Source organism: Saccopteryx leptura, chromosome 1, assembly GCF_036850995.1.
Source record: "Saccopteryx leptura isolate mSacLep1 chromosome 1, mSacLep1_pri_phased_curated, whole genome shotgun sequence".
Classification (NCBI taxonomy): Eukaryota; Metazoa; Chordata; class Mammalia; order Chiroptera; family Emballonuridae; genus Saccopteryx; species Saccopteryx leptura.
The window spans coordinates 291,421,992-291,447,032 of NC_089503.1; the positions used below are offsets into that span (position 1 = coordinate 291,421,992).

The 25,041-nt window shown below is 43.2% G+C and overlaps 1 protein-coding gene across 1 annotated transcript in view; it reads left to right on the forward strand.

The window, feature by feature from the left end:
* The window catches only part of A2ML1 (alpha-2-macroglobulin like 1), an 87,097-nt gene that overhangs the window by 15,554 nt on the left and 46,502 nt on the right, over window positions 1–25,041 (forward strand). Inside the window, 29 exon segments of the mRNA XM_066360262.1 lie at window positions 271–355; window positions 813–939; window positions 1,398–1,437; window positions 1,440–1,499; window positions 1,830–1,939; window positions 3,676–3,843; window positions 6,021–6,141; window positions 6,144–6,247; window positions 8,906–8,966; window positions 9,555–9,700; window positions 10,183–10,244; window positions 10,246–10,336; window positions 11,674–11,871; window positions 13,000–13,094; window positions 13,409–13,522; window positions 14,133–14,361; window positions 14,564–14,598; window positions 14,600–14,658; window positions 16,844–16,947; window positions 17,946–17,997; window positions 18,666–18,749; window positions 20,160–20,237; window positions 20,240–20,335; window positions 20,499–20,528; window positions 20,531–20,573; window positions 20,903–20,934; window positions 20,937–21,059; window positions 23,629–23,706; window positions 23,870–24,031. Coding sequence (XP_066216359.1) covers window positions 271–355; window positions 813–939; window positions 1,398–1,437; window positions 1,440–1,499; window positions 1,830–1,939; window positions 3,676–3,843; window positions 6,021–6,141; window positions 6,144–6,247; window positions 8,906–8,966; window positions 9,555–9,700; window positions 10,183–10,244; window positions 10,246–10,336; window positions 11,674–11,871; window positions 13,000–13,094; window positions 13,409–13,522; window positions 14,133–14,361; window positions 14,564–14,598; window positions 14,600–14,658; window positions 16,844–16,947; window positions 17,946–17,997; window positions 18,666–18,749; window positions 20,160–20,237; window positions 20,240–20,335; window positions 20,499–20,528; window positions 20,531–20,573; window positions 20,903–20,934; window positions 20,937–21,059; window positions 23,629–23,706; window positions 23,870–24,031 — 2,787 coding nt within the window.

The window sequence follows — 25,041 nt, forward strand, 5'->3', positions numbered from 1 at the left end:
TAGGTGGGAGAACTACAAGGTCAAAGTGTTGGACATAATCTGGTTACAAAATCAACAAAGATAAAGTAAAATATACTGTTAGGAGGGGTATTTATTCATTTTTGAATCAGTGCTAAACCAGCTAATAACTTCAGGAGCATTTTGCCTTAATAAAGCCCCCCTAATTAATTGATTGATTAAATGATCACTGTTTTTATACCCCAGTTAATTTATCTGTATGGTCAAGTTCTCCTCCCATTCCTTTTCCCCTTTTCTTTCCACTCTCTCCAGTGCTACCTGAGTTCAAGGTGGAAGTGGTGGAACCCACGCAGTTATCAACCATAGAGGAATCTTTTTTAGTAAAAATTTGTTGTAGGTAAGAATAAGGCTCTGGATCTGGTGGAGATTAAAGCTGTATTGAAAATGAATTGAGGGAGGGTTATGGAGAAATGGTAGTGGAGCTTAAAACTTGATATATTTTATGTAATCCAGAGTCACAACTTCTCCAAGGATATGTTTCCTAATTGTGTTTCTGCTCTAACTTCTCACTGCTCACTCAGCATTATTGATCCCCAGTCTACCTTGTGCTGAATGGAATCGTGACTCTCACAGGGAAATAGGAGTAAAGAAAAAGAAAAGCACTGTTCTGTCCTTTCGATGGTACTTATTGTGTAATAGCCATATTCCAAGGCTCTGAGTAAAGCGGGGAGGTGGATGAGAGCTGGAGAAGGGTAGGGTTGTCAGAGTGTATGCAGAGGTGGGAGTGTTGGGGATGATGGTTGGATCTCAAGTGGAATTTTCCAACTCTGACTCTTCATGCTCTTCTGGGTTAGGGACACCCGTGGAAAGCCCATGCTAGGGGCAGTGCAGGTACCAGTGTGTCAGAGGGCACATACTTACTGGTTTGGAGAGGCTGAACAGGAACAGCTATCTGACAAATGCAGCAACCTCTCTGGACAGGTGAGTAAAATGGGATGTAGAAAAGGAACCTGATCGCATGTCCTAAAGAGTAAGTAAGCACCACTATACAAAAGTGGTAAAAAGCCCAGAGTTGAAAACATTTCACATGATTATTATCCCAGTTCCAGAGAACAAAGCAGTGTTCTCTATCCTAAACAGATAAAGTCTTTTAGAGTCTGCCTTGTAATCAAGAAATGAACGTAAACCCTTGGGAGATAGACTTCTCCTGTTCTACTGTTGGTCCTTTTCCTCTTCTCATACTTTGGAGCTTCAAAGTCATTTTGTGATTATATATGTGCAGATATGTACTCTACGTTATAGGAGAGTTTTTTTTATCTTAAAGATTGAGAAACTAGTGTAGGAAGATAAGAAATTATTTCCCTCTGCAGTATGTTATGAAATGGAAGTAGTGATTAAATTATTCACCCTCACCCCACCCCCTCTGATTGACTCACTAGACTGACGAAACAGGATGCTTCTCAGGTTCTGTGAACATGTCACTAGTTATATGTACAGTGAGAGCATCAATATTGTGGCTACTGTGGTGGAGAAGGGGACAGGTAAGTGGAATACTCCTTGGTTCATTAAAAAAAAAAGAAAGGAAAGAGGCTATTACAGGGACATACCTACTTAGAGGATTCAATACCCGCACTCATTAATGTTTGGGAGTGACTTCTTAGTTCAGTCAAAGGGAAGAGCCAGATTGCAATCTGCCACCCACTACCTGTTTCCTCCAAGGGTTTGGGTAGGAGGAGTTGGTTTGGATCTTTGGCTAGAAATGTATTTAGCTTTCTACTTCCAGGGGTACCATTCTTTCAGAGTTTTGTATTAAACATGAAGATGAGAATTGTAGATATTTAGATTAATGTACATCTGGTTTCCCTCTGCAGGCGTGGAGGCCAACGGCACTCAGAATATCTACATTTCTTCACAAATAGGATCAATGAACTCTGAAGACACCAGTGATTATTATTACCCCAGTTTTTCCTTCAGTGGGAAGGTATGTTGAAGCCTGTCTATGTACAGACACAAAAAGTGCTAAACCGTTGCCTCTTTCCTGTAGACATATAAAAATAAAATGAACAGCATTTTCCTGAATACTCTATGGGCATTCACTTATATAATCTTTACAACAATTCTGTGAGATTGATACTGTACTATTATTGGCCCATTTTAGAGATGAAGAGACCAAGGCAAGAGAATTTAAGTGATTGTCTCAAGATTTTACAGCTAATAAGTGGTATGATTAAGGCCAGGCAGTCTGCATTCAGAATATATACTCTGAACTCCTTATGTTGTATTGCCCTTAATCCCACATAAGATGTACTTTGACTATTAATGTGACTTTGGTCCCCTTCCTAATGCCAAGGGCTCATATACTAATGTTGAAATATTTGAATTTTAGTGCTTCAAGTTATTTGGAGAAATCATCTAACCTGGGCTCTTGCATCTGCACAAGGTTACAATCAAACTTTCCTTGACAGAGAGCCATTTATAGATCCTTAAACATTTTATTAGAGAGTTAAAATTTTCCTTTGTTAATACCTTCTTTCTGCCTGACCAGGAGGTGGTGCAGTGGATAGAGCATTGGACTGGGTTGCAGAGGACCCAGATTCGAAACCCCAAGGTCACCAGCTTGAGCATGGGATTATAGACATGTCCCTAAAGTCACTGGCTTGAGCAAGGGGTTACTCGCTCTGCTGTAGCCCCCTACCCCCATCAAGGCACATATGAGAAAGCAATTAATGAACAACTAAGGTGCTGCAATGATGAACTGATGCTTCTCATCTCTCTCCCTTCCCTTCTGTCCCTATCTGTCCCTCTCTCTGTCTCTAAAATATCTATATATATATAACTTCTTTCTAATACCTAACAATTTACCCTTCTCTCTAGCTTATATTTCTTACTTCTCAGACAACAGGGCAACATAATAATGTACATATTTAAATCCATATATTCCTTAGTCATCTTTTCTCTAGATCCCAATTTTCTTGGAGCCCTAATGCGATACAGTTTGGGAGCAGGAGAGGATTCTCTTTCAAAAAATGAAAGCAAAATACTCTACAGAACCTTAGCAAGTGCCTATGCGACTGAAGGGCCCTAAAGCCCCATTAGCTACAGGGCTGACCTGCTTCCACTCCAGGCTAAGTTACCTCTCTTTATTTCTTTTTTTTTTTTTTTTTTTTTTCTTTTTCATTTTTCTTGAAGCTGGAAACAGGGAGAGACAGTCAGACAGACTCCCGCACCCGCCGGACCGGGATCCACCCGGCACGCCCACCAGGGGCGAAGCTCTGCCCACCAGGGGGCGATGCCCTGCCCATCCTGGGCGTCGCCATGTTGCGACCAGAGCCACTCTAGCGCCTGAGGCAGAGGCCACAGAGCCATCCCCAGCGCCCGGGCCATCCTTGCTCCAGTGGAGCCTTGGCTGCGGGAGGGGAAGAGAGAGACAGAGAGGAAAGCGCGGCGGAGGGGTGGAGAAGCAAATGGGCGCTTCTCCTGTGTGCCCTGGCTGGGAATCGAACCCGGGTCCTCCGCACGCTAGGCCGACGCTCTACCGCTGAGCCAACCGGCCAGGGCCCTCTCTTTATTTCTTAGTTCCTCATAGATCCTAGTTTTCAATTCTTGAAACATTAACCTTTTTTATGGACTCTTTTTTACAACAGTTTCTGTTATCGCATCACTTTCTCATACTCTGAACCTACTCCAGACCTAACTATAATTACCTTCACCCCTCAGATAAGAGTTAGAGGCCATAATGGCTCCCTCCTCAAGAATCATGCAGTGTTTCTGAGGATTTATGGCATAAATGCAACCATCAACCATACCCTAATCACTGACAATGATGGCCTCACTTCCTTCAAGCTAGACATGGTTAATTGGAATGGGACAGACATTTCTCTGGAGGTAAGCACTGGGGAGAACCAACTTTCCAGGAAGGAAGGCTTCTCTGAAGGAAAACTTCAAAATGCTTCTGCTTCTTTCCCCCCCGCCCCCACCCCCACTGGTAATTCCGTCTTCCTTACTTACCAATTCTGTGACCCAGTTGGCAAAAACTTTTTCTTAGATCCTGTTTGCTTTTAACATCAGTCACATAAATGACCCTTCAGATCAAAATTGACCTTTATACTAATTCAGCTTATAATTAATTCCCCTCTTTATCAGCTCCTCACTTGAGATCAGAAGAGGGAGGATGAAATGGTCCAGAGTTGTCATCTTCCTCCGGTTTCCTTACCCTTTCCCCCATTACTCATAAAAATGACAGAGAGAGAACTCTAGATTTTGGATACTTATAAGGAAGACTAGTTGTATCAGTTATCAATGGTCACACAATGCTGCTTAACAAATAACGACAAAACTTTAGTATAATGTAACAAAAAGCATGTATTTTTTGTGCATCTGGGACAGTCAGAGAGGCAGCTTTGCTGATCCTGGTGGACTTCCTTATATGCTCGTGGATCAGCTGACTGTAGGATGTTGCTCCACACATCTCATGCTCCAGCATGCTACTGAAGTATATTCTCATGGAAATGATGAGTCACAGGAACAAAAGGGGGCATGCAAGGGCTTTCCCAAGCCTCTACTTATCTCATGTATGCTAACATCCTATTTTCAATGAGTCACATGACAGGCCCTTTTAGTTAGACTAAAATGACACTGTAAGATTCCATGGTAAAGGATGTTATGCAAAGAGAGATGAACAATTAAGCCACTAATGCAATCATTCAGCTACATGGTTTGAGAAAACACGTGTTATTTGCCATGTGGCTAATTTAACAATTTCTTTAGGCATCACTTGATCTCTCTACTTAGAAATACTTATTTTTCAATCATATTATCCTCTATACCAGGTTTTTTTTTTAATTTTTTATTTTTCAATTTAAAATTTTTTATTTATTCATTTTAGAGGGGGAAGAGAATGAGAGAGAGAAGAAGAGAGGGAGAGAAAGAAAGGGAGGAGGAGCAGGAAGCATCAACTAAGTCCTATATGTTCTTTGACCAGGCAAGCCCAGGATTTTGAACCAGCGACCTCAGCATCCAGGTCAAAGCTTTATCCACTGCACCACCACAAGTCCAGAACCTTTAAAAAAATTTTTTTTAATTACTTAGTTTTTGCCTTACAAGCAGTGGTGCAGTGGATAGAGCGTATTACTGGGGAGCAGAGGACCCAGGTTAAAAACCCTGAGGTTGCCATCTTGAGCATAGGCTCATCTGGCTTGAGCATGAGCTCACCAGCTTGAGCACAGGGTCCCTGGCTTGAGCGTAGGATCATAGACATGACCCCATGGTCGCTAGCTTGATCCCAAAGGTTGCTGACTTGAAGCCCAAGGTTGCTGGCTTGAGCCCAAGGTTGCTGGCTTGAATAAGGGGTCATTCACTCTGCTGTAGCCCCCCAGTCAAGGCACATATGAGAAAGCAACCAATGAACAACTAAGATGTCACAACGAAGAATTGATGCTTCTCATGTCTCTCCCTGTCTGTCTGTCCCTATCTGTTCCTCTCTATGACTCTCTCTGTCTCTGTCAAAAAAAATTATTTATTTTTTCTAGAGAGGGAGAGGGAGAGAGGGGGAGAGAGAGAGAGAAAGAGAGAGAGAGGCATTGATCTGTTGTCCCACCCATCCATACATTCATTGGTTGATTTTTGTTTGTGCTGGCCAGGGGTGGAACCCAGAACCTTGGCATATAGGGATAGCACTCCAATCAACCGAGCTACCTGGCCAGGGCTATACCCAGTTTTCTTGTCCTTGGGATTGATTTTTTTTAATTTCTCTATAATCTTAGTCATGCTAATCTATTCCCTAGGAATCAGTTTGTAGAAGTATATTACCCACAATTTCCCATTACTTGACAACTATAAAACAGCCCTGTTTCATTCCTCTACATACTAAAATGCTGCTACATATAACCACTATTATGGATTCCTCAAATATCCTTGGCTGGATGTCTAGTGAAATATCTACATGCTATTCTTAGGCAGTGAAGATTTGAGAAAGATCTACCTGAAAAGCATAACAAGTTAATGGGGTTAATATGATTGAGGTACATACTAAAAGAGCATTTTTCTTTCTCTTTCTACCTCAGGGCAGGTTCCAAATGGAATATGTGGCATATAAACCAGAACAGGTGCCTAAATACTACGAAAATGCCCACCTGCGCCTGCAACCCTTCTACAACACAACTCTCAGCTCCCTCAGAGTCCACCAGCGAAAGGGCATTTGCAGTGTGGGCAGCCCCAGGAAGTACCAATGGAGTATTGCATTGACCCAGCTGATGCAAGCCCTGACCAGGACATCACCTTCTCCTACTATGTGAGCCTGGGGATGAGGGCAGGTGAGGATGTGTCGAGAAGGAATGGTAATGGGGAGAGTAAACTGGAGACAGTGGATAGACCTTCCAGGCAGCGATAGTATAAGCCACATTAGTAATTTCAAAAATTTAGAAGCCACATTAAGAGAAATTTTAAAAAATAACAGGTAAAACTAATTTTTTTTAAAATATATTTTATTTTAATCCAATATATCCAAGATATGATTGGTGTCGCTGTAAAAGAAGGGGGGGAGGATGAGGAATAAAGAGATATTGGGCAGTATTAGAGAAATGCAAATCAAAACGGCAATGAGATACCACCTCACACCTGTTCGATTAGCTGTCATTAGCAAGACAGGTAATAGCAAATGTTGGAGAGGCTGTGGAGAAAAAGGAACCCTCATACACTGTTGGTGGGAATGTAAAGTAGTACAACCATTATGGAAGAAAGTATGGTGGTTCCTCAAAAAACTGAAAATAGAACTACCTTATGACCCAGCAATCCCTCTACTGGGTATATATCCCAAAAACTCAGAAACATTGATACGTAAAGACACATGCAGCCCCATGTTTATTGCAGCATTGTTCACAGTGGCCAGGACATGGAAACAACCAAAAAGCCCATCAATAGATGACTGGATAAAGAAGATGTGGCACATATACACTATGGAATACTACTCAGCCATAAGAAATGACATCGGAACATTTACAGCAAAATGGTGGGATCTTGATAACATGATACGAAGCGAAATAAGTAAATCAGAAAAAAACAGGAACTGTATTATTCCATACGTAGGTGGGACATAATAGTGAAACTAAGAGACATTGATAAGAGTGTGGTGGTTACGGGGGGGGGGGGGGATGGGAGAGGGAAAGGGGGAGGGGGAGGGGCACAAAGAAAACAAGATAGAAGGAGACAGAGGACAATCTGACTTTGGGTGGTGGGTATGCAACATAATTGAACGACAAGATAACCTGGACTTGTTATCTTTGAATATATGTATCCTGATTTATTGATGTCACCCCATTAAAAAAATAAAATTATTAAAAAAAAAAAAAAAGAGAGATATTGGGCAGGATCCCAGGGAAATCGTGTGGGGAAATAAGATGAGGAATTAACAAGAAAATGTTGCTGGCAAGGGCTGAAAGGGAATCACGGGAGGGGGTAGAAGGAGGGTGAGGAGAGGACGAGACTCAGAATAAATTTCATTCTGTGTTTTATTTGTTAATATTTAAAAATAGGTGATATAGGGTTAAAATAAACACTGATAGCACCCTTGTTGGAGAAATAAAATCGCAACTTGTAGCCCAAGAGAAATGTGTAAAGATGAGCAGCTTTATTGGTCACCTCAGTGATAGTGAAGCTGACTCCTGTAATACTGTTTGACGGTTTGGAACCTGTCCATTCCCTTATCATCCTCTCAAAGCTCTGAGAGACCTTCTCCCCGCTGAATCATCCCAGTGTCTTATCATCCCCGTGCCTCCACCAAGCTAAAAACAACCATCAAGACACAACAGAATAAGGAGGTCAGAATAACACAACAGAATAACAAGTCAGAGTGATAATGAAGGCACTGTCTTCAGGACAGAAGTGTGGGGCAGCCTAGGAGAAAAGTGCAGTTGGGATTGCCACGCAGAAGGGCTGAGGGTCAGGTGAGAGTCTGGGGAACCAGTCTCAGAGCCCCTGACTGGCCCCAAAGATGACAGTCTCCTCAGAAACAATTTCACTGAATTCAGTTTCAAGTGAATGTGACAGGAAGAGTTAGAAAAGGAGATTTCTCACCTGACCTGTGGTGACGCAGTGTATAAAGCGTTGACCTAGAATGCTGAGGTCGCCGGTTCAAAACCCTGGACTTGCCTGGTCAAGGCACATATGAGAGTTGATGCTTCCTGCTCCTCCTCCATTCTCTCTCTCTCTCTCTCTCCCCACCCCCCATTTCTAAAAATGAATTTAAAAAAAAAGGAAAGAAAAGGAGATTTCTCCTCCAAAGATCAACATCAGATGAGCTCAAGGCAGTTTAAGATGCACTCATTTCCACAGAATTCTGAATTGAGTGATTATTAAGAAAAATGAAAGTGTTGTGAGGATGAATTTTATCTAAATTTATGTTACAAAGGTTATAAGAGAATAAAACCTGGAGATCTTCAAGGAATTGTGGACAACTGTCTATGGTGTAGAATGGTTTCTTTTTCTTTCTTTCTTCCTTCCTTCCTTTCTTTCTTTCTTTCTTTCTTTCCTTCCTTCCTTCTTTCCTTCCTTCCCTCCCTCCCTCCCTCCCTTCCTCCCCCCTCCCCCCTTCCTTCCTTCCTTCCTTCCTTCCTTCCTTCCTTCCTTCCTTCCTTCCTTCCTTCCTTCCTTCCTTCCTTCCTTCCTTCCTTCCAAGGATGGTTTCTATTTAAAGGCAATGGTGACCTTTGTCTTCTCCCACCAACCCCTATGGTTCTCAGGCAGACCTTCAGTTGGAAGAAGAGTCATCAGGACCATTGGCAGTGTCCAGTATTTGACAAGCTAAAGGATGCTCTGTGACATACTGAGTTAGGCTCTAGAACTATGAACGGAGACGCTTTTTATAGGGAGATGCAGGGATGCTCCAGAAGTAGGTTGAAAGTTAATCTCCCATAACATCAGTGCTGTTGATGATATTTTTTCTCTTTACTAGTTAATAGGGAAAGGAAGTTTGGAGATGGAGAGGCAGAAACACCTGAGCTCTAAAATGAAAGGTGAGTATTCATTCTTCTCTAGGAAGAAAAAGAATATTTTAAACTTCCAGAAAATAGCCTGACCAGTCAGTGGTGCAGTGGATAGAGCATCGGACTGGGATGCTGAGGACCCAGGTTCCAGACCCTGAGGTCACCAGCTTGAGCGCAGGCTCATCTGGTTTGAGCAAAAGCTCACCAGCTTGGACCCAAGGTCACTATCTCAAGCAAGGGGTTACTCAGTCTGCTGAAGGCCCCCGGTCAAGGCACATATGAGAAAGCAATCAATGAACAACTAAGGTGTTGCAATGCGCAACGAAAAGCTAATGATTGATGCTTCTCATCTCTCCATTCCTGTCTGTCTGTCCCTGTCTATCCCTCTTTCTGACTCTCTTTCTGTCTCTGTAAAAAAAAAAAAAAAAATCTTCCAGAAAAGTTTTTATACTGAGAAGCAATGAGAACAGAAGTTACAGTAGGCATAGAAGAATAGGAAAATAAGCAGTGACTTGTACCATGTGGTGTGCGGCTGGCCCAGTGAGAAGGCAAGTATACGGTTGAGTATCATGGGTGGGTGAGCGTCCTCTCATCCTGTATATCCCTCTTCTCTTTCAGGACGGAAAGGCTCCTTCTCTCTCACACTGACATTCAGTTCCAGACTGGCCCCTGATCCTTCCCTCATAATCTATGCCATTTTCCCCAGTGGAGGTGTTATAGCAGACAAAATTCAGTTCTCAGTAGAGATGTGCTTTGACAATCAGGTAAAATGGCAGCTGTAAAGGGTGAAGGAAAGATCTAGGACCAGAAAGAGATCTTGTGTATGCCAGGGTTAAAGATAAGGCACAGGCAGGGAAATAAAAAGATAATATTGAAGTTGGATGTCATATTGTATTTATGCCTTTAGTATGTTTTGTTGAAATCTATCTCCTGATTCTTTTTAAAAAGTCATGCTGGGAAATCACATATATAGTTATTCCAAATATAGCTATTCTGTACATTTTCTTTTTTTCTACTTTTTATCTTTTAAACATTATATGTCATTTGACTGTGCTGCTTACTTTTCTCAACTGTATTGTAAGGCACTGATCCTGAAGAGCTAGACTTCACAATGGAAAATCAGTATAAAAGTGAATGAATGGTCTGGATACCATGGTTGGGGCCTATTGGCTGATGATTCAGATTATGTTTTTTCTCCTCCTGTCCAGGCTGACCTGGTTCCCAAGTTATATTTCTCCTTCCCTAGGTTTCCCTTGGCTTCTCACTGTCACAGCAGCTTCTGGGAGCAGGTGTGGACCTACAGCTGCAGGTCCCTATGTGCAGTCTGGGCCGTGGATGACAGTGTCTTACTGCTCAGGCCAGAGAGGGAGCTGAGCAACCGTTCTATGAGTAGTCTGCTGGTGGGGCAGGAAACGGGAGTTGATAGAGAAGACAACTCGACTGTATTAGAATAAGAGGTAGACTTCAGGAAGTGTAAAGTAAAGTCTTAAGGAAATAGTGCCTGACTTGTGGTGGTGCAGTGGATAAAAGAGTCAACCTGGAATGCAAGGTTGCCAGTTTAAAACCCTGGGCTTGCCTGGTCAAGGCACATATGGGAGTTGATGCTTCCAGCTCCTTCCCCCTTTTCTCTCCTCTCTAAAAAAATGAATAAATAGCCTGACCAGGTGGTAGCATTGTGGATATAACATCAACCTGGGATGTTGAAGATCCAGGTTCAAAATCCTGAGGTAGCCAGCTTGAGTGAGGGCTCATCCGGCTTGAGTGTGGGTCGCCAGTTTGAGCAAAGGATCATAGACATGATCCTTTGGTCCCTATGGTCACTGGCTTGAACCCAAGGTCTCTGGCTTGAGCAAGGGATCACTGGCTCATCTGTAGCCCCCGGTCAAGGCACATATGAGAAAGCGATCAATGAACAACTAAGGTGCCACAATGAAGAACTGATGTTCTCATCTCTTTTCCTTCCAGTCTGTCTGTCCCTGTCTGTCTATCTCTTTCTTTCTCACTAAAAAAAAAAAAATTAAAAAAAAATAGTGTACTATCATGATGTTGGAGAAAAGAGGATGTAAAAATAAAGGCGGCAATGATGGTAGAAGAAAGGCATGGGTAATATGGACATAGAGATAAGGAAAGAAGATGCATTAGAAGATAAGGGTGACAAATTATTTTGAAAGGTGAGATAAAGGTTAAATTTTTAAAAGTATTAAAAGGGGCCCTGGCTGGTTGGCTCAGTGGTAGAGTGTCGGCCCGGCATGTGGAAGTCCCGGATGCCATTCCTGGTCAGGGCACACAGAAGAAGCACCCATCTGCTTCTCCTTTCTCTCTATCTCTCTCTTCCCCTCCCGCAGAAAGTCTCCATTGGAGCAAAGTTGACCTGGGCGCTGAGAATGGCTCCATGGCCTCACTTAAGGTGCTAGAATAGTTCTGGTTGCAGCAGAGCAACACCCCAGATGGGCAGAGCATCGCACCCTAGTTTGCTGGCTTGCCAGGTGAATCCTAGTCAGTGAGTGCGGGAGCCTCTCTGCCTCCCCACTTCTCACTTCAGAAAAATACAAAAAAAAAAAAAAACCCAAAAAGTAAAAAAGGGAAGGAGTTAGATTAAATAAGTATAAGAAGGATGCTGGAGTAATGAAGAGACATTATATGGGAGTGGTAAGCTATGGCACCAGAATCTGAGAAAAGTTCCTCTCAACTGATTTCACTGTGTCAGGACTTTATTCCTTACCCCTTGTTATCTCAGGTCTATGAGATGTTCTCGTTCTGGTATGGTCACTATCCCTATGAGGTAGATGACTATGAGGAGTGTCCAATGCCTAACCCAAGGGACCTTCCTCAACGTCATATTGTTCCAGTACCTGAAGAGCATTGGAGCAAGCGTTCAGTTATGTGGAGGAGGCCTTGGTTCTCTCAAGGCATGGACCTTTTCCATTTTTTCAAGGTAGATGTTCTTACTCATTTTGTTCTTATAGAAACAATGGTAGTGGGAGGGGGAAAGGAAGGTCCATATATGAAAAAGCAGAGGGCCTGACCAGTGGTGGTGCAGTGGATAGAGTGTCAACCAGGAATGCTGGGGTCCCCAGTTCAAAACCCTGAGGTCATTGTCTTGAGCACAGTGTCACTGGGTTGAAGCCCAAAGTTGCTGACTTGAACCCAAGTTTGCTGGCTTGAGCTCAAGGTTGCTGACACGAACAAGGGGTCACTGGCTTGACTTGAGCCAAGTCATATATGAGAAGCAATCAGTGAACAACTAAAGTAAAGCCACTATTAGTTGATGCTTCTCATCTCTCTCTCCTCCCCCCTCTCTCTCCCATCCTGTCTCTCTCTTTCTCTCTAAAAAAACATAAACAAACAAATAAATAAAATAAGCAGAGAGAGTCATGTGGGCACTGACAGAGATAAAATCTTGAAACTCCAGATATGTAAGGTAGCCTCTCTTAGTTCTTATGCTTGAAGAAGTTGCCCTATTACACTAGAAGAGAACCACTGTGAGAGGTTGTATACCTAGTCTTCCTCTCTTAGTTCCCAAATAATGATTTCCGTGGGATCAGTCAAGAAGGAAAGTGAGGAAAGATATATCAGCAATCTCTTTTCATTATTATAAAAAATATTGCACCTATTTTAAGAACAAAAGTTGGGATGCTGTGGCCCAAGTCTGACCAGGAGGTCTCCAACAGAAACCATGTCTTGTTTATCTTTGTATTCTCTCTAATGCCCGATCCTTCATAATACTCAATGTGTTTTTATTGAATTGAGTGAGCTGATACGGTCCCTGGTCTCTCAAAGTTCATAGTCTAAGTGAAATAATAATATATTTTTACTAATATGTGAAAGAAGCATTAAACATATTTAACAATGAAGTAAGTTTTATTGAAAGCCTTTAACACTGGCTGGAATTGACATGAACCAACCTTGGTGCTGAATATTGGGTAATAATCACCAGTCTTATCATTAATAGAAAAAGAATGTTTTGGTTGAACCCTCTGAGGGTGCACTTTCTAGGTAGTAGCCCTTGTAGTAAGGGAGGGGACTTAACATTTTATTCTCTGCTCTTTTTGGTACCTACCAGAATATGGGACTGAAAATACTGTCCAATGCCAAGATCAAGAAACCAGTAGATTGCAGCCACCAGTCTCCAAAATACACCACCATGAGTGGAGGTAAGCTACCTCTGTGGCTTGTGGAATCCTTCAGCTGTTTAGAATCATGGAACTCTGAAAGTTCCCTCTTTGCCTCTGGTTCTTGTACTGAGCCTCTAGCCTCAGAATGATGATACATTGTGGGTCAAAGATGAAGATAGTTTCTCAAGGATCTCTCTTTCTGGGGAGGACTTTTGAGGTCTCAAGGCCTTATCTTTTTACTCCCTGGCCAAATGTCCTTGTCTGTTATTGGCCTTGTAACTAATAGTCCCTTCACCTCAATTTTTCTCATAACAGAATGTCCTCTAACATTCCCTTATTCCGATTCTCCTTAGTAAGTAATCATATTACTCCCGTAGCTCTGGGCTCCCCATCTCCATCAAGTGAGTCAGAGGATTCTCAGGTTCACCAGTACTTCCCCGAGACATGGCTCTGGGATCTGTTTCCTATTGGGTGAGTGATGCCTCAGTGGTACAATAAGATGATACAGTGTGGAGTCGGCAGGAAACCCAAGATCAGATCATTTCTAACAAATCTAAGTCTCAAGACAAGAAAGTTTAATGGGGATGTGGGAATGTGTTTCTTTCCTGAATTCTTATACAATCATATACAATCACTGAAATTCACACACCTTCCCATTTACACAGTACAGATAATGCATTCTCACTTCAAACCCACAGAAGCTTAAAGGGACACACTGACATTAATTTAATTCTTGCTCACTGCTTACCTGCTCATTTTGACAAGCCATGAGAATACACCCCTTCATAGACTGAGAGGGCTCTGGGCTCTTTCAGATGTGTTTGCACACACGTGCTCACCCACACTTACCACCCCCAACATACTCAGGCATCCCCCCTTCTCTCCTATTTGTAGATCTTCACTCACTTGAAGATTCACACTCTGAGATTGACATGGTCCACCAGTTTGTTTGCCTCTTTGTTTTCCTACTTAAGCACACTTAACAGCAAAAAACTCACTTCTGCAGGTGACTTCGTAGCTTCATTCTCTAACGCTCTCTTTCACTTACTGTCTGCCTCACCTGGGTGTTCTGTTGTCACAGTAATTGGGGGAAGGAGACTGTCCATGTCACCATTCCTGATACCATCACCACGTGGAAGGCCATGACTGTCTGTACCTCCCAGTCCAGTGGCTTTGGTCTCTCACCCACTGTTGGACTAACTGCATTCAAGCCATTCTTTGTTGAGCTGACTCTCCCTTACTCAGTAGTGTGTGGGGAGTCCTTTCACCTTACTGCCACCATCTTCAATTATCTAAGGGATTGCATCAGGGTAAGAACTGGGGGTACAGGGAACAAGTGCCAGCCTGGGAACCACAGCCCCCACTGTAAGTTTTCCCTAAAGTAGAAGCGTACCAGTTTTCCCTGGGAAAGAGGTGTGATGCCAGTGTCTCAACCCCCATGCTTTCCTAAGCCTCTGTGTTCTGTCTCCTTTACCTGTATGTACCCTTTCATCTCTTCCACCTCCTCTTCAGGTGCAGACTCACCTGGCTAAATCAGAGGAGTACCAGGTGCCTCTGTGCTGATGAAGTGAAAACTTATCACTGGAATATCACAGCTGTCAAACTGGGTAAGGGAGAGAAGTGGTAGGCGGGCTAGGAAAGCACAGAGCGAAGGCTGAGAGGTTGAGAATTGCAGCCTTTCCTCCACGGCATTTGCTTTGTTTCCACTTTACTTCTCTTTTTAGTAGCCTTTAGTTTTTTCCTTCCTAAGTCTCTGTTGCAAATAAATAAGCAAATACTCTTTGATAGATAAACTGAAGAATTATCCAAAGTGGACTTTTTTGAGTGTGAAAGGAGTAACCTTTTTTTTTTTTTTTTTTTTTTTTACAGAAACAGAGAGAGAGTCAGAGAGGGATAGATAGGGACAGATAGACAGGAACCAAGAGAGATGAGAAGCATCAATTATCAGTTTTTCGTTGTGACATCTTAGTTCATTGATTGCTTTCTCATATGTGCCTTGACCGCGGGCCTTCAGCAGACTGAGTAACCCCTCGCTCAAGCCAGCGACCTTGGGTCCAAGCTGGTGAGCTTTGCTCAAACCAGATGAGCCCGCGCTCAAGCTGGCGACCTCGAGGTCTCGAACCTGGGTCCTTCCACATCCCAGTCCGACGCTCTATCCACTGCGCCACTGCCTGGTCAGGCAAGGGGGTAACTTTTTAATATTTATGCCAAGACAAAGGATATATGGTCATATTACTAATCTGGGCCAGGTATTGTTCTAACCACTCTACCTGTATTAAATCATTTCATCATCACACTAACTCTAGAAGATGTTATTTGCTCATGAATTATATTCTTGGAACATCTTTTTTCTTTTTTCCCAAGTGAGAGGAGGGGAGATATAGAGACAGACTCCTGCATGCACCCCGACTGGGATCCACCCAATGACTCCTAGCTAGGGCCGATGCCCTGCCCATCTGGGGACATGCTCACAACCAAGCCATTTTTAGAACCTGAGGCAGAGGCTCCAAGAGCTATCCTCAATGCCCGCAGCTGATGTATTTAAACCAATTAAGGCATGGCTGTGGGAGAGGAAGAGAGAGAAAGAGAGGGGAGAGAGAGGGGTGGAAAATCAGACAATTGCTTCTCCTGTGTGCCCTCACCGGGAATCAAACCTGGGCTAATCCACACACACACCGGCTGATGCTCTACCACTGAACCAATTGGCCAGAGCCTATATCTTTGCAACTGAAAGCACAGTTTTTGGATGTATTAGTTATCTACTGCTGCTTAACAAGTCACCCTACAATTTAGTGGCTTAAAAGAACAAACAATGCCTGACCTGTGGTGGCGCAGTGGATAAAGTGTCAACCTGGAAACACTGAGGTTGCCGGTTCAAAACCCTGGCTTGCCTGGTCAAGGCACATATGGGAGTTGATGCTTCCTGCTCCTCCCCCTTCTCTCTCTCTCTCTCTCTCTCTCTCTCTCTCTCTTGCCCTCTCCCTCCCTCCTCTCTAAAATGAATAAATAAATAAATAAATTAAAAAAAAAAAAAAAAGAACAAACATTGTCACACAGTTACTGTAGGTAAGTAATCTGGGAGCAATTTAGCTGATGCTTCTGGGTCAGGGTCTCTCATGAAGTACCAGTTAAGTTGTCAGCTGAGGCTGTGGTCTCATCTGAAGACCTGACTGGGAGCGGATCCATTTCTAAGCTCACTCCACAGTCTCTCTTCCTCATAGGCTGCTAGACTGAAGGCTGCAGTTCTCAGCCTCAGCTGTTGGCTACTGATCTCTGATCATCAGTTTCTCATTGCATGGCTCTCCTATTGGGTGCCTCATGACATGACAGCTGGTTTTCTCCTAAACAAAGGGCATTCTTTCAAGAGAGTGACACACTCACCACGAGAAAAAATGAGTCCAAAACAAAAGCTGCAGTTTTTTTAAACACTGAATTTCAGAAATGATGTCTTATTACTTCTGCACTGTCTTTTTCATTAGAAGCAAGTCACTAAATCTAGCTCACATTTAATGAGAGGGCATTACACAGCAGTGTAAATACTAGGATGCACAGATCACTGGGGTCCCTTAGAAGCTGCCTACACATTGAACCAGTGTCATTGATGAACCCTGGAAGCTTATGAGAAATACAGTCCCCTCCCCCAGATCTGCTGAATCAGTTTGTACTATAACAAGGCCCCCAGCTGATTTGTATGCTGTTGACTTTAGAAAGCACTGGTCCACAAAGAAAGAGACCTCTTTGGTACCTCGGGCAATAGAGTTAATGCCTTCCTATACCCCGCTTTCTTCTCAGGTAATGTAAACTTTACTATCGGTACTAAGATTCTGGACAGCCAGAAAGGGTTTATTCCAGAAAAGGGCTGGAGCTACACAGTCATCAAGCCAGTTCTGGTCAAGGTGAGTTTTCTGCAGGCCTAGCTTCAGAGGTACTGACAGCAACCAACCCAGGCACACGTGGCATGTGTCTGACATACCAGCTAGTTTTTTTTGTTTTTTTTTTCTTTTTCATTTTTCTGACCTGGAAACAGGGAGAGACAGTCAGACAGACTCCCGCATGCGCCCGACGGGGATCCACCCAGCACGCCCACCAGGGGGCGACGCTCTGCCCACCAGGGGGCAATGCTCTGCCCATCCTGGGCGTCGCCATGTTGCGACCAGAGCCACTCTAGTGCCTGAGGCAGAGGCCACAGAGCCATCCCCAGCGCCCGGGCCATCTTTGCTCCAATGGAGCCTTGGCTGCGGGAGGGGAAGAGAGAGACAGAGGGGAAGGCGCGGCGGAGGGGTGGAGAAGCAAATGGGCGCTTCTCCTGTGTGCCCTGGCCGGGAATTGAACCCGGGTCCTCCGCACGCTAGGCCGACGCTCTACCGCTGAGCCAACCGGCCAGGGCCATACCAGCTAGTTTTTCACAGCAGCCTTATTTCAGCCCCAGTCAGGTAGCTCCCCTTTCTCCTTTCCTGACCCCTTTCTGCCTTTAATGATTGGCTTACCCATACCGATGGTCTATGAAAATGCCTTTTACACTTTGTTAGTGCTTGGTACTTCACAGATGCTCAATGAATGTTAGTATCTCTTATTAAAATCCCTAATGTCATCATTAGCTGCTTTTTTATCCCATCATGAATCCCCTTGTAATCCTGCTCCTTGTAAGTTTCCTAAACTTGTCCTTAGCTCTCGCCCTTGCCCAGAAGAATCTCACTGAGAGGCCCATCTCTGGGTTGAAACGGAGTCATCCTGAGCTTCAAAGAGAAGCTCTGTTCTCACTGGCTTGGAGAGGTGCCTGGAGGGCACAGGCAGGGCATCTTCTCCCCATTTCCCTTCCCCCACCTGTTCTTTCAGCGTCACCTGCCCTGACATTCATCTTCATTGTCTTCACCCATCCATGTCTCTGTGTCAGCCTGAGGGAGTCCTGGTGGAGAAGAAACACAGTGCATTGCTGTGCCCCAAAGGTGGGTGAACTCAGAGAGGTGTTGGTGGTGACTTTCTTAGACAGCAGGAGACTTTCTTAGGCAAAAGGAGGGACATACAGGACCAGAAGGTATAGGAGCATCCAGGGTGCCATCCCCAAAGGGGCCAGTGAGCTGGGAGGCAGGGCAAAGAAGAGAAAATGTACAACACAATCACGACTCTCTTTGTAATACTGTATATTTTTGCAAAGATCACTATGACTAGGTTAAAAAAGTCTGACTTCCTGAAATAAGTAAATAAAAAAAAACCAGGAACTGCATTATTCCATACGTAGCTGGGACATAAAAATGAAACTAAGAGACATTGATAAGAGTGTGGTGGTTACGGGGGGAGGGGAGAAAAGGAGAGGGAAAGGGGGAGGGGGAGGGGCACAAAGAAAACAAGATAGAAGGTGACAGAGGACAATCTGACTTTGGGTGATGGGTATGCAAATGTAATTGAACGACAAGATAACCTGGACTTATTATCTTTGAATATATGTATCCTGATTTATTGATGTCGCCCCATTAAAAAAATAAAATTATTTAAAAAAAAAATTCTGACTTCTATCTCATAGAGAGCGCTGGGTCCAGAAAACCTGGGTTATGAAAAGTTTTCCTGTCATTTGGGCTTGAGAACCTTCTACCTTCCATTGTTTTGCCTCTCACAGGAAACGTGGCTGCAGAATCCATCTCTCTGGAGCTCCCTGTGGATGTTGTTCCTGATTCAGTCAAGGCTTATGTAACTGTTCTGGGTGAGCAGTTAGAAGTTCTTGGCTCAAAATGTAAACATGAGGCCAGAGGCTGCCAAGGTGTGGAGTGGGGTGAGGCGTATGAACCTAGCTGAAGGAAGGTGGAGGATTAGAACTGGTGAAGAAAGAAGAGCTTGTTTTCTAGAGTAGGCAATACAACCAGTACATTAACAGAACAGCTGGGATTAGACGGATGTAGATCCTAGTTATAAACAGAAAGGAGTCTGGACAGGAGGAAGTTGAAGGTCATTGAAGCTTGATAAGTATTTAGGTTTAGGTGACCTATTGGTTGGTTGGAGGGGAGACAAAATGTTTACAGCAACCACTTAACAAATAAGAATTTTATCTCTTTGAGTATAGTCTGGGGAAGATTCACATATTTACTTAGGCAGGACACTTCATCCTTTTGGGCCAGGTGAGGGAGTGAGAAGAAAAGCATAAGCCTGAGAATCATATCAGACTGAGAGGATTCCCGTTGTTCTGTGTGACCTTGAATAAGTTAGTGAACAATTCCACTCCTTTTTCCTCTGGAAGGCAGTGATAGTAACCTACCTCTCAGGATTGGTGTAAAGATTAAAACTGATGCACAACGTCTAGCTTGTAAATGGGAGCCCTAAAAATGTTAGTTTCTTTCTTTACTCTTATCCTCTTTCAAGAGCCCTTCCAGGTTAAAATTTCTTCCTTTTGACTGTATTTAATTCATAGCTCTGGGACAGAGCTAACAACGTTACAATTGCACTACAGCCCACTGTCTCCTGCAGTGCACTGGGAACTCCTTGAGTACAAAGGCCATGTCTTTTTTATTTCTGTTTCCAGTACAGTTCCTGCAACATAGTGGACATTCAGTACATATTTATACATTGGAATTGAACTCCATGGCTGAAATGTAGGTGTTCATGAGTCATTGATTTGAGGCATCCTGCTTCTGAAGTGTATAGAGGGGTCAGTAAATATAACTTGGGAAACGGTATCAGGTTTGTGTATATTTAAGAGGGACTTGGTGATTTAGAGGGTGGTGTACTTATATACAGGCAAGGAACTTCGAGATGGAGTGCAAATATTGCAGGTTTTGTTATATCACTCATCATCTCCACCGACATGTTTTTTAAAAGTCCTAAATTTCCTCAGGTGACCTATGTACCTCTCTGTATACTACAGCACCTTGTACATTCCCAATATTGTAGTACTATATTATATTGTTTATAATGAATAATAATTGCAATGTATTATAATTGTTTAATCCCCTGACTATGAGTTCTTTAAGGTAGAGACTGTGTTTGACTTAACTGTGGTCTCCCAGGCCACAGGGTAGATACTCACTACATGATAGCTAATACATGTTAAGTGAATGATAATAACTTTAAAGGGTTCCTTCTTCTACCATCACCTCTTTCTCTCTCCTTTGGATCCCAGGAGACATTATGGGCACAGCCCTACAGAACCTACACAATCTGGTGCAGACGCCAAGTGGTTGTGGGGAGCAGAACATGTGCCGTTTGCTCCCATCATCTCTGCCTTGCAGTACCTGGGGAAGTCAGGGCTGCTGGCCAAGGCAATCAGGTCCCGGGCACTGGGTTTCCTGGAGATAGGTGAGTTGATTTAATCTTTCTTCTTGGACACCTTCTCTGGGGCCTACGATAGCTTCATATGACTCAGGAAAGTTCAGCCCCTGAAATGTCCCACATTCTTGAAAAACAAGGGGGTGGTTTTTGAAGTTGTCACTACGATCTAAAAGGGCATCTGGCTTCCCAGGGTACCAGAAGGAGCTGACGTACAAACACAGCAATACAGTGCCTTTGGGGAGCGGGATGGCAATGAAAACACATGGTAATGTCACCCGATTCTCAATGCGTTCTAGAGCACAATTCCCAAATGGAACTGCTCCTCTCCCTGTCCCCTCACCCCCATTCCCTCTTTCACTCTATCCACTACCTCTTTCATTCTGTTTATTTCAGCTGCATGTACGGTCTTCTCCCTGACCTGTGCCTCCCAGTTTTATCACTAATGCCTATAAATGCTTCTCTTTTCCAGGCCTTCTTAGGTATTATATTTCCTCCACTTCCCTTCTGAGACCATACACCAGAATAAACTATAGAATTCTTGCACCCTCACATAGAAATTTCTTTCATGCCACATTTCCCTCTTTACCCATATAGGCTGACAGCTTTTGTCACCAAATGCTTTAGCCAAGCCAGGAATTCATCTTCATTGACGACAAGAACATCCAGGATACTCTCAAGCGGATGGCAGGAAACCAGCTCCCCAGCGGCTGCTATGCCAATGCGGGGAAGCTCATTCACACAGCTGTGAAGGTGCGGCTCGGGTCCTGCTGCCCACCACTGTGCCTGGGAGGACTGTGCACCTCTGACAGAGCAGAATCAGAAGAGCACTGGCTTGGGAGCCGGTGCTGTCCAGGTCTCAGCCGTCTCTGGGTGACTTGGCCAATACCCTTAGCCAGTCTGTAAAATGAGAACATCTAGAACATGGTTCTCCAAGTGTGATTCCAGACCCACTGCATTGACACCACCTGAGAACTAGTTTGACATACCAATGCCAGTCACAACCCCAGAACTACACTGAGAAGCTCTGGGGGTGTGAGCCAGCAATTTGTGTTTTAACAAGCCTTTGTGATTCTGATACATGCTGTGGGTTTTTTTCAGGTTTGATTATTATTATTATTATTTTTTTTTTTTTTTTGCAAGAGAGAAACAGACATGAAGACACAGACAGGAAGGGAAAGAGATGAGAAATATCAGTTTTTCATTGGGGCACCTTAGTTGTTTGTTGATTGCTTTCTCATATGTGCCTTGGCCCCAGAGGGGCTGTGATCCCATGCTCAAGTCAACGACCCAGTGCTCAAGCCAGTGGCCCCACATTCAAGCTGGATGAGTTCATGCTCAAGCCAGTGACTTGGGGTTTTGAACCTGGGTCCTCAGCATCCCAGGCCAACACTATCAACTGCACCACCTCCTGGTCAGGCTAAAAAACAACTGTTAATGACAGTTGCTATTCAATATTACTTTAGTTTCAGGTATATAGCATAGTGGGTAGACATTTATATAACTGATCCCCCCGATTAGTCCTGAACCCTCCTGACACCGTATGTAGTAATTACAATACTACTGATTACATTTCCTATCTGTACTTCACATCCCCATGACTGTTTTTGATACTTGCTAATGTTTGATAACCACTGACTAGAAGATCTGTAAGCCTTTTCCTATCTTTTTAAGTCTGGAGCAAAGCCGTTTGCTCTGCTGGGGACTAATAGGGAACCCAGTGTCTTTTGTAAGGGATTTGACTCTGCTGGTCACTGTTCTAAGTACTTTGTTTATTTGACATTATTTAAAGTTTATAACAAATCATTGACATAGGTACTGATATACCACTATCAATCACATTTTACAGATGACAAAACTAAGGTTCAGAGATTAAATCAATTGCTCAGGGTGAATGCTAATGAGTGGTTGGACTAATCTGAACCACAGCAATTGGACCCCAGAGATGCTACTCACCCATTCACTCTATTACCTGTCTCCTCCAAAGCCCGGGGGAGGTATTGATGCCGCAGGATAGCTTGTTCACTTCAGGACATACCAGAGAAAGGAAGGTGTGTATGAACTCTCCTAGAGAAATTATTTACAGTGCTGTTTCAGGACCTGGGACTTGCCATCTCCCTATCAACCATTCGCAACTATTAAGCAATAAAAACTTTATTGATAAAACTGTGCTTTAGTTTCTCTGTGAAATTATTGGTATTAAATATATCCACAGCTTAGTCGCTTAATTTATGATTCCTTATTTAAAACATTTGCAATTCTGATTCCCGCAGGGAATAGGTTTAAGAACATTTCTGTAATTTTGTGACATTCTCTCATTCTCTCCTCCCCAACATAAAGACCATAATATGGCTTTATAGTAAAACTGTAAGAAAGGCTTCTGTGTATATACAAGTATTCAACTGTATTATATTTTAGCTTTCATATTAAAATCTCTGAGAATTCAATGCCCCCCACCAAATCTTGATCATTGAAAAAAATTTTCAGTATAAGATTTGTTAGTATTCCTTATGCAGAATCTTATCAGTGCCCCACAAATCTTTTTGTTTATACAGTATGAAATATACCTGGGAATGGGATAAGCCAGAATTTGACTAGACTCTAGAACAAGATCCCAGAGGTATATTCATCCTCCATTATAATTAGAGCTGGGCTCTCTATTGGCTGTCCTGGCTGTAGTCAATCTTAGTGGTTTGCACAGGAGCTCCAGAGTTCAACTCCCTGGGTTCAAACCCCACTCTTGCTTCTAAGTGTACAATCTTGAGCAAGCATTTTAACCTTTTTAAGTGTTTTTCCTTTTACCTATACAATGAGGATAATAATTTAGATGAAATGTATTTTCAAAACTTGCTAAATCTTTCTGTGAAAGACATTAAACTGGAAGGTGTCACTTAATCTCCCCTGGAGAAGAGGCCCAGCTTTGTCCTACTCGAGGGTTCATCCATTTCAGGGACTCAGATTCTGTGAGCATCTGAAGATAACAGTCTCTTTCTATTTCCCTCCCCTTTTTTGACCTCTCATCATTTCTAACCCTTCTCTTGTATTTTCTAAATACCCGCTCAGAGCTGAAGGCCTCATGTTACCTCTCGCAGACTACTGTTTAAGGCTGTGCAGTTGTTAAAGCCCAGCCAGTTCTCCCTCATTGTGTGTCCTGGAGGCCTGGGGGTAGGAGCGTGGCTGTGGTCAACCTGTAGAAAAAAGTGCCTTTTAAAAAAAATAATCTATCCATTCAGAAGGGGGACACTATTTTGTAATTTGCACACAATTCTTGCCTGAGCTGGCTGCTTCCCTGGCTGACAGTCTGTCTCCCCCCCACACACACCCTCATGTTGACGATGAGATCTCCTTGACGGCATACACCACAGCTGCATTGCTGGAGATGAAAATGGCCATAGATGCGAGTTTCTCTGGCTCCTCTTCTCTATATTCTTCTTAGCTTGCTTATTTCTAGAGAAATTCTCCTATTTGTGTCTTTTAAACTGAAAGAAGATATGATGATTTCCTTATCACTTCCCATTTTACAAAAATGCCTCGTAAATTCAGTTCTACACTTTCACTCTTTAGGACCCAATGGTGAATCGGGGCTGCGGTGTCTCCAGAATCCTGTTTCCTCCACCACCAACCTCTACACACAGGCCCCACTAGCTTATTCTTTCTCTCTGGCTGGGGAGATGAACATCAGAAACATTCTTCTGGAACAGTTGGATCAGCAGGCTATCATCTCAGGTACATTGGCCATGTTAGCAGTTTTGGAAATTGTGAAAATATGCTGTGAGTTAGATATAATTTTCTCTAGTCTCCATATATTCAATTCTAGGATCTATTTTTGTAAAAGTTAGTGTCATAAAATCATTGTTGAGAGTTTTGTGGGAAAACCCATATAAGTCCTCAAAGGCAGTGTTATGCTTTAAATTTTTTTAGCCAGAGAAAGCGAGAGAGAGGAAGGGAAATAGATGAGGGGCATCAACTTGCAGTTGCGGCACTTTAGTTGTTCATTGATTGCTTCTCATGTGTGCCTTGAAGGGAGGATGAGTGGGGGCTCCAGCCAAGACAGTGACCCCTGGCTCATGCCAGCGACCTAGGGCTCAAGCCAGCAACCTTGGGCTTCAAGCCACAGACCTTTGGGCTCAAGCCAGTGATCATGGGATCATGCCAATGATCCGACACTCAAGCCGGCAACCCCAAGGCTTCCAACCTGGGACCTCAGCATCCCAGGTCAAGGCTCTATCCACTGCACCACTACTGGTCAGGTGGCAGTGTTAAACTTTTAACATGGAGAGAAAATAGATGACAGAAGCTAGTCAGAAAACGTACGACATTGTAGAATCACCCTTTTGCGGGTATTTGACAGTTCTTTGGTGTAAGATCAGTCAAGTTGATAAGACAAACTTAGAAGTTTCTCAAGATCCCTTTAAAACTTTGGATGTATTTAGAGCAGTATACTTACTGCTCACAAAAATTAGAGGATATTTCAAAGTGAATATGAAGTGATAAAAAAAAGCCAAATGCTTTTTTGCGCTTGTTTTTGCACTCATTTTTGAAGACATTGATTCATCATCAGACACAGATGAGGACAAGCTAATGGATGGGAGTTTTGACAGTGATGAGAAGTTGTATGAATTTTATGATGAATAAAACTTGAGTTCAATAACTTTATGTAATACATTTTTCCAATTTTGGGCCCTATAATTAAAGTGTGTCTTATACATGGGGAAATACAGTCGTTTTTTTCTAAC